Source organism: Pongo pygmaeus, chromosome 19, assembly GCF_028885625.2.
Source record: "Pongo pygmaeus isolate AG05252 chromosome 19, NHGRI_mPonPyg2-v2.0_pri, whole genome shotgun sequence".
Classification (NCBI taxonomy): domain Eukaryota; kingdom Metazoa; phylum Chordata; class Mammalia; order Primates; family Hominidae; genus Pongo; species Pongo pygmaeus.
In genome coordinates, this window is record NC_072392.2 from 60,494,714 (window position 1) to 60,507,380 (window position 12,667).

General features: G+C 51.6%; 1 protein-coding gene across 1 annotated transcript; it reads right to left on the reverse strand.

Annotated features, from left to right (window-relative positions):
- Positions 1–145: 145 nt before the first annotated feature.
- EPX (eosinophil peroxidase) lies at positions 146–12,343 on the reverse strand. Its single transcript, XM_054457959.2, has 13 exons — positions 12,147–12,343; positions 11,938–12,031; positions 11,523–11,698; positions 11,238–11,355; positions 10,977–11,106; positions 9,902–10,108; positions 7,774–8,092; positions 5,834–5,994; positions 5,240–5,495; positions 4,639–4,809; positions 1,721–1,958; positions 931–1,143; positions 146–628 (listed from the first exon to the last, which is right to left on the reverse strand). The coding sequence occupies exons 1-12, from the start codon at positions 12,220–12,222 to the stop codon at positions 942–944; spliced, it is 2,148 nt and encodes a 715-aa protein (XP_054313934.1). The 5' UTR covers positions 12,223–12,343; the 3' UTR covers positions 146–628; positions 931–941.
- Positions 12,344–12,667: the final 324 nt, after the last annotated feature.

Consider the following 12,667-nt stretch of genomic DNA (forward strand, 5'->3'; position numbering starts at 1 on the left):
GTCTGCCCTTCCCCTTTTCTGCCTTTCCCTACTCCACAGTGTTTCTTTGGGCTCTCCTAATTCAGCCCCCAGGAGAGGCTTAGATGGTTGTGCCAGCTTGCGTGTTAACAGCACTTCTCTTAAACATCTGGAGCAAAGCATGGAACTGAGGCCACATCTTCCCTAGCCCAACACAGAAACAGCAGCCCCTGCCCTTAGCAGTGCTTTATTGGTAGAAGCAGAGCATGCTGCCCGGCCTCAGGCTCAGAGGAGTATCGTGGGGTGTCTGGAGGCTAGGACTGAGTGGTCTCTTAGTCATGGTGAGGGAGGGGAGGGAGGGCTGGGAAACAGTAGAAAGTGCTGTAAACCCGCCAGCTGACTTTTCTTGCCTGGGGTGCGAGACCACATGGCTTGGCTCCCAAGCCTTTGCACGTGGCACTGATTCATAGCCTAATACCTAAGAGGCTCCCAAGGCGGGAAGGTCCATTGCTGATAGGAGCCCCCAGCTCTCACTCCCGGCTGGGGAACCCAGCTCTGAGCTGTAGCCAGCAGAAGCGTCAGCAGCCTGCAGTTGCTCCAGGGAGACAAGGCAGCCTCATGGTCCTCCCCTTCCCCTTGTCTTCAAAAGTTGGAGGCTTGGGATAGACTCCTGTGGAAGTAACAGAACTGGATAAGTGAGGAATTTACTGGATGTTTAGAAATGGAGCTGTTTTCAGGTATTAGTGACCAAGCTGAGGATAGTTGGATGCTCCTAATTTCCCCCCCAGAGTCCTAGGGCCTGGAATTGACTGTCAGCCCAGAAACTAGCACATTGGGAAGCCACTTAGAAAGAGTACCTAGTGACAAGTTCTGTTTTCTCTGCGTAGAGACCTAAGAGGACTCAGCCATCCATCCAGGGAAGGATGTGAGGGCTTAACCCAGCCCAGGGTGCTGGAGGTGGCCTCCCCTTACCTGCAGAAGCCTCATTTCCCTTGCCAGGCTGACAGGTTCAACCTGGGGATACGGCTGCAGCTCACAAAGCCCCGGGGGTAGATGTTGGCTCTGAAGATGTCCCTTGAAACCGTGGCGATACCGGTATTGTCACATATAATTCGAGACAAGGAAATTCTGCTTAGGGCCTTGCGCTGTCTTTTGGTGAAAACACCTCGTTTCTGCCACCAGAACCTACCAGGCAGTCAAGAGATGTGGGTGAAGGTTGGGGAGGAATTACCTTATAATGAGCACCTGTTGTGTGCCAGGTACTTTACATATGTTATTCCATTCAATTCTCACAAAATTCCTGTAAGATTGGAATCTCAGAAATGAAACAAATTCAGTGGCCAAATAAATTGCCCAGTATTAAGTGCACAGTAATTTAAGTGGCCAGGGCTGGATTTGAACTCGGGCAATAACAACTCCAAATAAGGAGTCAGGTCTTAAATCATAAACGTATTGGAGGGAAAACCAGATTTAGCCCTTTGTGCCCATGTTTTCTGGGATCCACCAACCCAGAACAGTGAGGCTGCCAGGCAACCTCCTGGGTTTAAGATGACTCCAGCTCAGGCAATATGGGCCTTGCCTGGGTCAGTGTCTCTCTTCCTTTGACCCAGCTTTCCAGAGAGGAGCCTCCTGATTTCAGATCCTGTGAACTTGGAAGAAATGATACTAAAAAGAGCAGTGTTCTTCAATGTTTAGTCTTGAAATGCTAGTGTTTTTCTGCTCTGCCTCTGGTGCTGATGTCTTTTATGATAGGGTCACTTACCTGTCTCCGTCTCGGGCTCTTCTGAACTGGTTCTCGAACAGACAAGCCAGAAGAGGCCCCACTCGAGCCCCCGGCAAAAGAGGCTCAGCGATGGCCCCAATCCAGATGTCAATGTTGTCAGGTGTTCCATACAGATTCAGGAACTTCCTCGCCAAGTCCTGGTTTTTCAGCACCCGGCTAAGCTGTGCCAAATTCCGCGGCTGGGAGAGCCCACAGAAGCGCCTCCAAGCATTGTACCCTGCAGAGGAACGGGGAGAAGCAGCTTCAGTCTTGCTGACCTCCCATTAGCTTCTGTTTCTCTCTACCAGTCCTCTGGGGGGAAGCTGTGGCCAGTCAATATTGGGCAGAACCAGAAGATCCTACTGGCAGAAGAGTCCCTAGACCTTCCAAAGACCAGGTTTCTGTCCTCTGATTGAAAATGTGAGTGGACAACCGTGCTCAGTGTGCATCAGACTGAGGAGTGTGTCCTAACCTAAAAAGCTGTTTTAACCCAAAACTCATAACCACAAATCCGACACTTAGTGATATTACTGGGCTCGACTGCATTCATTAGACACAAGTAAGACAGTACCCAGAATATAAAAACTCTCCATCAGGTTTGTAGAATGAATGAATGAGCGAATGAATAAATGAATGAACAAGCCAACAAATGGAGAGCATGGATAAAATTCATCTACTCAGAAAAGGACGGCACACTATGATTCTGTTGATATGAGAGGTCCTGCATAGGCCAATATAGAGACACAAAGTATATTAGAGGTGATTGGGGCTGGGGTGGGGATGGGGATTGACTGTTCTTACAAGATTTCTTTGGGGAGTGATGAAAATGGTGTGATATTAGATCATGGTGATGGTTGCATAACTCTAAATATGCTAAAATCATTGAATTGTCTATTTCATATGGGTGAATTTTATGGTATATCTCAATAAAGCAGTTTTTAAAAAGTTTTCAGAAACTTCCAAAGACCAGCCATACCAATTTGTCAGCCATCAGGATCCCACACAGGGCCAAGCCACATCATAAGATGTGACAATCAAGGTAGGCGATAGCTTTGCCATGTCCCGAAGGGACACCAGCCCAATGTCATCCATTGAACTACAGCTCACACACACCATCCCCCAGCGGAACACATGAAAACCACACAGTATTTTACCATTACTGAGCACTATTGGGTGAATATCTCAGGACCCTCACAGCACCTTTGTGAGGTGCTTTTATGGCATGCTAACTATATCTGGTATGTTTACTAAAGTTGAGCAACCATAGGCTTCAGGGTCACTTTACTGTTAAGTGGAGCTCAAACCAGGTTGTCCAGTTCCCAGTTTGATGTTGGACTTGGGAAGGGATTAGAGGAGATTGCAAGAGCTAGTGTCAGGATAATATTTCTGGAGGGCACAGGTATTGCGGGGAGCAGAAACTCGCAATGTGGAAACTTGGGTGGCTAGCGATCTCAGCTCTCCAGCTCTTCCTTTTATACCAAAGTAGAAGGCAAGAATGTTAGTCCAAACTGCACCATTTTGTAAGCCCCCCACCATTTCCCAGACCTTGGTCAAAGTGAAACGTTCCACAGGAGGTCGGGCCATGAAAAACATAACATACCCTAATAGGCAAAGGCCCAACTGAAGGAACATCCCTATCATATCCTGCTGGGCAAAGGTCCAAGGAACATCTTACCACATCCCACTGAAAAAAGGACCTGATCATAGGTACATCTTATCAATATCCTGCCGGGCCGCAAGCCATACGGCCCAGACCCCTCCTGCCCATACCCATACCCAGTACCCCAGCTGTAGGCGGCGGCAGGCTCTGGCAATAAGCTGGTCCCCCACCTCTGTAGGTTTTATGCTGGAAATAAATACCTGCATTGGCTGTTGAGCTGCCCTCTCTCTTTGTGTCATTCCTTAACCCTTGCCTTCCCTTCAAAACCTGATAGAAACTTGGGTGGTTAGCGATCTCAGCTCTCCAGCAGGGGGCGCCCACAGCTCCTTAGCTGCCAGGAGTGCCCAAGTTTAAGAAAGGAAAGAAGCTCAGGTTTCTGGAGCGCCTGCTGTGGTCTACCAGGCGCTGTGTGAAGTGGGGTGGGCAGTAGGAGGTGCCACCACTGCTTCATACATGGGCAGATGGGCCTTCAGGTTCTTTCTAGACAGGGAGGTAGGAGGTGGGAAGGAGAGAGGAGCAAGGCAGTAGCCAAAACCTTCCCCTACTGGGGTTGAACGGGGGAAGAAAGGAGAAATTGTAAATTTAAATTCAGATTTTACTACTTCTTATTTATGTGATCTTGGGCAAATTACTAGCTGTCTCTGAACATAGTTCCTCATCTATAAAATGGCTGTAATCATTTGCTTCTCAAGGTGATTGGTAGGACAAAATAAATTAATATACATGAAAGTGACTAACAAAGTGCCTACATTTTCTTCTTTCCTGGGATAAAGTCATTTGTGCCCTCACCAAACAGCCACTGCAGCCTTAGTTTTATTCCACCTATTCCCTGCCTCTAAGGCTCTTTGCCTTTCTCCACTTAGAGCAAGGAGCGTTTCTGTAGCTCTGGAATTTTAGCCTTCCTGCTTGGAACTTGCCAGCGTGTTGGGAATGGAGCAGTTCTTCCCTGCCTTTTAAGCCTATTGCTTTTTTTCTACTTGGAAAGTTCGAGCCTCCCTTTTTCAGCTCCTGGGCCTAATTCCTGGTCCTGCGGTGAACCTAAAGCTGGAGCCCCTACAGTAGATGGGGGAGCCATGGCAGGACAGCAAGCTGTGTTCCAGGAGTGCTTTGGGACATCGACCTTGGTCTTGCATGCCTCTGCACTCCTGCACATCCTGTAGACAGTCCCAGTCAGAAAGGAGGTACCAGGGTCTTCCCAGAACCCCTTGAGCAGCCTGGCCTGAGCAAAGCTGGGAGAAGAGGCGGACAGCCCCCTCACCTGGAAGGCCGTGGTCCCGGCTTCGTTGCATGTTGAGAGCTGCCAGGTCCAGCCCAATCCTCCTCACTTGCCGAAACAGCCGATCCCGGAGCTCATCCACTAACATGGCATCCTGACGGTTCAGCTTGGCAGGGGTGGCCATGAGGCCCCGGAGGATGGGGTCGATGCCCCCTGGTGGCAGGGAATGTGAGCAGCACAGATTGGACCAGCCTCTGGGAAGCTACTTGGGTTATCACATGATGCCAAGCTAGCCCAGAGCTGGACAACCCAGTTGGGTATGTTAGTAACGTTTGTCAGGAAACAGAGTTCTGGAGAGACATGAAGCAGCTGGAGCTGGGAGGTACTTCTTAAGGAGTGGAAGGTGAGCTCCCCATCAATCTGACATTAGTCTCCACCCCTTTAAAAAATCCTCTCATTCCACAGAGGATGGGAGGCCCGTGACTGAGGGTCTTGCTGGCACCTGCCTTGTTTCCACTGTCCTGGGGAGATATTAGCAATGGCCTCTGCAGCAGCCTGGCTTCCTGGCAGTAAGCTTGGCCCACCTAGGGGAGGGCATGCTCCCCACCCTCACCCCCATTTGCCCCCTGGAAAACCTGGTCACCTTCATACACGATCCGCCAGCTGGCAAAGAAGGCAGAGCTAAGTGGGACATGCGAGTTGGGTGCGGAGGCCCGGTACTGACTGTCCAAGCGGAACATGAAGGGCTGGAGCATTGTGTGGCCAAAGCGGAAGGCCAGGGTGAAGACATTGGCCACCCGTGGGTCCACATTGGAGCAGTACCCCCTGTAGGGCCCCAGGGTTCTCCTGGCCCGGGCCTTGCCCAGAACCAGGGGCAGAAAGTCTCGGTAGGTGATGATCTGGAAGGGAAGACAGGACGAACATTCCCCAGAGGCCACTCACCCACACCCTTGCCTTTTCAAAGGGTGGCTCAGACATCTTCTTTATTGTCATCACGTCAAATGTGACAACATTAATTTCCTATTGGTGGGTGGAGATACAAAGCCCAGAGAAGGTGAGTGACACGGACAGGGTCACACAGGGAGTTAGAGGCAGAATCGGGGCAAGAGGACGGGTCCAGGTGCTCCGCCAGTTGCCCAGACCCAGCTGGTTTTAGGCACATCCGCAAGGATGTGTTAAGGACTGCTTCTCATGCCAAGCTTGTCATCTGGGGGATGCCGGAATGCAGACTCCTTACCTGGACCATGGCCCCCATGATCTTCCGAGCCTCATTGTACAGTTTGTCTCCATTCCACCGGGGATTCAGGCGTCTCAGCTCGGTGGCCAGCCGGTTGTGCTCTCGCATAAAGAGGGTGTGCATGGCTGCCAGTTTGGGGGTTTCCGTTGATCGGGTGTCACCTTGAAAACCCCAAGCTCAGATTTACTGCAGCCTTTCCTAGAGAAATGTCTTTCTACCAGGGTAGACCCAGGGCCGGGGACGGGAGAGATGGGGTGGGCCAAACTCCTGGCCCTCACAGGACCTCCATCTCTTCAGCTGTGCTGAGGCTCCTCATCGCCACCCTCCTCCCTAACACAACAGGCAAGGAGCAGGAGGACCAGCGGTTCCTAGCAGGCTTGGGTTAGGTGGGAAAGCACAGGGCAGCTGCTGGTCTCAGGCAGGGGTATCTTTGCCTAAGGATTCTACTCTACAAGACAACGAGATCCATAGCCCGGACCAGCTATGGGCAAGGGCACCTTGACTTTGGGACTGCGAGCCCACCTGTCCATGAGCTGCATCTGCCTGAGTGTTCTCTGCCAAGGGCTGGTGTACCTTTCCCTATCTTTGGGCTTGGTATAACACTGCTCTCCCCCGTGAACCAGAGGGAAAGAGGAAGAGAGGGAGGGTTGGGCAGAGACTGTTCTTACGAACAGACCTACTACAGGCAGGGAAGGAAAGTTAATTCCATCATTTGCTTGGTTTTAACTAAACCCTTTTGCACAAGGTCTTAGTTCAGTTGACCTCTCCCAAAGGCACACGCTGCTCTTTCCAGGACACACAAATGTACAATCCTTCAAAAGAGGGGTTGGGGCCGACTCTCTGTGAGGAAAACAGTGGAATACAGTGGACTGGGCAGAGACCTTGATACTACACTGACTGTGTTCTCAAGTGGACTCTGCCATTTGAAACTAACTCTGTGCTCTTGGGCGCATGATTCACCTTTCCTGAGTCTTAGTTTCTTATCGTAAAATGAGAATAATAATTCCCTCCTTTCAGGGCTGTTGCAAGGTTTAGAGATGGTACATTTAAATATCTTAATAAGGTTGGGTGTGGTGGCTCACGCCTGTAATCCCAACTCTTTGGGAGGCCAAGGCAGGTGAATCACCTGAGGTCAAGAGTTCGAGACCAGCCTGGCCAACATGGTGAAACTCTATCTCCACTAAAAATACAAAAATTAGCCAGAAGTGGTGGCAGGCACCTGTAATTCCAGCTATTTGGGAGGTTGAGGCAGGGGAATCACTTGAACCCAGGAGGCGGAGGTGGCAGTAAGCTGAGATCATGCCACTGCACTCCAGCCTGGGCGACAGAGTGAGACTTCATCTTAAAAAAGTAATAATAATAATAAGATAAATAAATATCTTAATTTATTATTATTATTGTAACCACGTACATGGGACAAAAGACCCTGAGGAAAGTTCAAATTATGCTTCCAGAAGAAGGTATTAACTGTCTAGCAACAGCTGGGGACAGGGAGGAACTATGGAAATTTATCCCAGAGAAGAGAAAAAAAATGGAGATGGAGTTAACAGCTACTTTGAGGTATTCCTGTGTGAAAGAGAGACAGTGTCTTTTCTGAGGTTCCAGAAGCATGATTAAGGGGAATAGGTGAATATATGATCAAAATAAGGAGACCTTTCTAACAGTTGGAGCTGCCTGTGGCTGAGCTGGGGTGCCATATAGGCGGTGAGAGCCTTCTCACTGGAGATGGTTAAGCAGTTATCTCTGGCCACACACAGGGAGCTTGTAAAGGGACTCCAACGTTCTGATTCTATGATGACTGTGCACAGATCTATGCTTATGATGTGCCTAATACTGAGGTCCCAAACCATGTACCTTCACCACATCCCACCATGGCTTCCCAGTTGGGACCCCAGGGATGGCTGTTTCCTGGGAAGACACCACCTTCCTCCCAGTCTGACCTGCGAGGAAGCAGGGGATGCGCGCCGAGCGGTTGGTGAGGAGACACGGGTCATCGTGCAGGTTGTCAAAGGGCAGCAGGGCCCGGCCATTGTCTTGAAAGCGCTGGTTGATGGCCAGCAGACCCAGGTAGTTGGTCCGGTTGCGGAGCCGCAGCGAGAGGGAGACCTCGCTGCCATACACCATGCTGGCGTCCACGAAGGAGGTGAGCGCGTTGATCTGGTTGCGGACTCTGTTCTTGTTTTGGGGGCATGAGGGTGCCGAGCGGAAGAAGGGGATGCAGTCAAGCTGGTTCTTAATGCGGGGGTCATTGGGTGGGATCTGAGATGGAAGAGGAGCCAGTGACATGGGGCCCCCTCAATAGCAGACTCACTCCTCTCCCTCATCTCCCACCTCCTCAAAACCTTGCTTAAAGCTCCCTTCCTCCAGGAAGCCCTCCTTGACTCACCCAGGCTCATGCTGCTCACCCCTTTGGTCTGAGTGTCCTTAGCATTTTGCTTCATAGAGTCTCAAAAAGTTAGGAATGAATGAGGCTTTTGAAACAATCTCAATCCTCATTTTACAGCAAGGAAAACAGCCTCAGAGAGGGGAAGTGACAACCAGTTAGCAGGAAAGGTGGGATTAGAACTTAGTTCTCTTGACTCTTAGGCCTGAGCTTCTTTAATTCTGTTCAGTTCGACAGACCCCTTTTCTAAGCCCCTTTCTTGCTTGGTGCTTTGGAGACTATGAAGGTTAAAAAACACAGGAAAGGTTGCAGGAAGCTGGCAGTTCAGTGGAAAAAGACACATACAAATAGAGTTAAGAAACTAAGTTGAAGTGGCATCTGCTGTGCTTGATAGAAAAGCCATATGTGGGCCAGGTGTGGTGGCTCACGCCTGTAATCCTAGCACTTTGGGAGGCCGAGGCAGGTGGATTACATAAGGCCAGAAGTTTGAGATCAGTCTTGTCAACATGGTGAAACCCCATCTCTACTAAAAATACAAAAATTAGCCAGGCATGGTGGCACATGCCTGTAATCCCAGCTACTCGGGAGGCTGAGGCGTGAGAATTGCTTGAACCCAGGAGGCAGAGGTTGCAGTGAGCTGAGATTGCCCCTCTGTACTCCAGTCTGGTCAACAGAGTGAGATTCTGTCTCAAAATAATAAGAATAATAATAAAGAAGAAAGAAAGAAGAAAGATAAAGAAAGAAAGGAAGAAAGAAAGAAAGAAGAAAGAAAGAAAGAAAAAAGAAAGAAAGAAAGGGAAAGAAAAAGAAAGAAAGAAAGGAAGGAAAGGAAGGAAGGAAAGGAAGGAAGGAAGGAAAGGAAGGAAGAAAGAAAGAAAGACGAAGGAAGGAAGGAGAGAGAGGAGAGGGGAGCGGAGGACATATGTTAAAAGTGTAATAGGAAGATCTGAGAAGGCTCCCCAGAGGAGGTGCCCCTAAGCCAGGGATTGAGGAATAGATAAGGTTGCAACAGGGAGAGGCCATCCAGAGGCCCTCACATGTCATCCCTCACGAATGTGGCCCCACCTATTAAGGGTGACTGTGTGTGTACGTGTGTGTGTGAGAGGGAGAGAGTGTGTGTGTGAGAGGGAGAGAGTGTGTGTGTACACGTGTGTGTGTGTGAGAGAGAGTGTGTGTGTGCAAGTGTGTCAACCCTATGTTCCTAGCAGAGACTCTGCTCCCTGGATTCTATCTTTTCTTCCCTAGTGCCCCACACTGTCCTTGGCTTCTAGCCTGAAGGTTAGGACCCTACTTACAGCCCAAGCCCAAGAAGCTGGCAAGAGCTGTAGGACCCTTGGACTACTCTGGGAAGGAGAGAAGAGCAAGAGCTAAGAGGCCCTTAGGTTGCCAAAAGCAGGGGCCCAGAGGCTTCCCCTGTTGGATTCAGACCCATGGGTCAAGGCCTGTCTCAAGGGCTTCCCACCCCATGAAGCCTGACCTAAGCCTCCTGGCAGATTGCCCTACCCCCACCTCTCAAACACACACGGTGTGGGGTCTCTGCTCAGCTGTGTTTCTTGTGTCTGTCTCATACTCTAGCTCCACAGGCAGCTCCTTAAGGATGGTGCTCCAGTCTTCCAGATCCCCACCCCCAGCACCTTGCCTTTGGGGGAGGCCACACAAGGGCATGGGGGATTGGCTGAGCGTACCTTGATGGGAAAGCAGGGGGGCAGCTGGGCGCAGGTCCTCTCACAGTCAACGCCCACAGTGAAGGCCACTCTGGCCGGGGACTCCGGGGAGAAGTCCAGGTCATGGTCAATGAACTGGCCCCACTGCATGAACATGAGGGCCCGGCCGCGGTCGGAGGTCAGTCTCTCGTTGGGGAAGCGCACAATCTGGTTGGAGACAGCCCGGACCTGGTGGGGAAACAATGTCAGCACGGGACATGGGCTCCCTGACCCCACAAGGTATTAGAGCCAACCCAGGACTCAGGGAGCAGCAGCTCCCCTGCTGGAATTGACAGCCTCTCCTCTTCTGCCCTCCATGCCCCTTTTGTCCCTGGAGGCGTAACCACCTCCTGCTCTCATTCCTAGAAGGATAGTTTCTGGCTGGGCTCCTGAGGATTCTGGTGGTAAAGAGGAGATGGGCTAGGTTGACTGGCTCAGACCTCACCACTTCTTCCAGAGGGGAAGGGAGATCAAATAGATAGATCAGTTTATAGACTGATAGCTAACCAGATGATAGCACTGATTCACAGGTGCATGGGCTGGTTGCCAGGTGATGGATAATACATGTAGGGAGTACTGGGTCAGCAGATGGAAGGGTGGATAGAAGAAAATTAATTAATAGATGTTGATAGATGGGTAGATGATAGACTGCTATATCGATATATCAATAGAAAACTGATGAGTTGATAAATGTGAAATAGATCAATAGACAAAGCCAGATTAAGGTATAGAGCTGTTTATATTTAGCAAGACTTTGACACTAATTTTCTCAGAAAAAACCCTACAACACCATAATGGTTAGCATGAATAGATCATGTCCTATATAGCTATTTATACCAAGGACTTCAATATTCACATATGCTCTACGAGGTAGGTTTTAGGGCCATCTTACAGATGAGGAAACTAAGCCTCAGAAAGCTGTGTTATTTGCCACAAGTCACTGCACTGGTCAGTGGAAGGGCCTGGGTTCAAGACCTGCCTGGGTGACTCTGGGCTGTGTTTTACTCCCCGCATTTAAGAGATCAAGCAACCTCCCACGCCCTCAGCCCCAACTCACAAGAGGGAGGAGGAAGCCATTGCGCCTCCTGCGGGGGGTCCAGCCGAAGGGCAGCGACAGCCCATCCTCATACTCGGCGGGCAGCCAGCGAGCCAGAGCCTGGTTGGAGGCCCCTAGCAAGGGTCTCCTCCTGCAGCCGTGGGTGGGATAGGTTAGCAGGGGGCAGGGCCTGGAGATGGCTCAGCGTGGAGGGAGAGGGTGGGTGCAGGAAGGGAGAGGTACCCCAGGCAGGGGCAGCCCCTCCTGCCGCCCGGCACGCACTTGTTGTTGCATCGTCCAGTGATGGTGCGGTACTTGTTGCTGCAGCGCTCGGCCTGGTCCCGGAGAGCACAGCCACTGGCCTGGGACAGCAGCCGCAGCTGTGGTTCTGTTAGCACATCTGTGGGAAGGCATGTGGGCAGACCTGAGCTGGCCTGCTCTGTACCTCCCATCCCTTTACCCTCTCTTCTCCCAGCACCCCAAGCCTGTGCACCCTGCCTCCCTCTCCTGGATTCCTTCTACTCCAGGCCAGGGCAGGCCCAGGGGGCTCAGTGGGGATCAGAGTACCAGTGACATTGAAGGGTCTGGACCGCTGGGGTTGTAACTTCTCTTCAAGCAGCCCCAAGGCCACATGCATATAATCTGCGGCCCGAACAACTGTCCTGGTGGCTGCTACCGGTTGTTTGAAGTAGGACAGGAGGTCCATGGGGCTGGCTGAACCGCTGCGAAGCCGCTGCTTGATGCTGCCCAGGAGAGGAGGAGTGAGGGCTGGAGAGAGGGTGCAGACCCACCCAGCAGAGACCCAGTCCTGGGGCACAGTCAGGACAGGGCAAGCGGACAGAAGGATGGATGGAAGGGAGGCTCTATCAACAGGAGAGGTTCATGGGGCCCAGAGGTGGGTGATGAGTGAGATGAACTTGGCTGGGGCCCATGCCCCTCACTGATCCTCCCAGGCCCATGCAGCCCCCAGACCCAAGTACACCTCTTCTGGGTCCAATTGTAGGCAGCATCCACCAGCAACTTGGCCTCTGCTATGCAGTCTCGCAGGACCGAGGTCTCCACCGCCCCAGGGAAGGCTGTTCAAAGAGATGGGGACTCAGGGTTCAGCAAGCCACAAGACCCCCTCCAAGACCCAAGTGCTTCCCCTTCCATTTCCCTTCCCTCCTCCTTGCCTGTCTAGGGGGCTATTACCTGGGTCAGTGCCCTCACAGGGCTGGGCAAGGACGAGTGTGGCCAGCACACCTGCCAGGGCTGGCAGCAGATGCATCTCTGCAGTGAGGCTTCACCAGCTGGGATGTGAGTGACATCCACAGCCTGCACGGGAGGGTCCTCTGCTCCCTTCTCACTTTGAGGACCCCCAGCCGACCTCTCACTTCCTCCAGCTCTTCTCTGGACGTAGCTGGGAAGGGACTTTTATAGCCCATTCTAGGATGGGGGAGGGCAGCTCTGGGCCCCAGAAACCCAGCCTCTTGGGTGGAGTTCTGAAACTTCCCTCTGGTTTTCATGGAAGTTTTGAGACTGAAATCCCCCACCCCACCCCCTGCCAGCCTGGGGACATTCTTCCTGCCTACCTTTCACTCCGTCCCTACCCTGTACTACCAAGCCCACTGATGCACTTCTCCCAGGGCCCAGAGCAGCACCTGGGACACGGGTGTCGCTCAATGGATATTTGTTGGCTGACAGGAGCGGTGCACCTCAGTCACCACCACCTG

What these genes read in the sequence shown, in the direction of transcription:
- EPX (XM_054457959.2), bottom strand. Translation starts at nt 12,222, where the DNA reads ATGCATCTGCTGCCAGCCCTGGCAGGTGTGCTGGCCACACTCGTCCTT. An exon ending in CTGTGAGGGCACTGACCCAG is followed by an intron (nt 12,032 to 12,146) that starts GTAATAGCCCCC and finishes CTCTTTGAACAG; the next exon opens with CCTTCCCTGGGGCGGTGGAG. An exon ending in TCATGGGGGCCATGGTCCAG is followed by an intron (nt 5,496 to 5,833) that starts GTAAGGAGTCTG and finishes CTTCCCTTCCAG; the next exon opens with ATCATCACCTACCGAGACTT.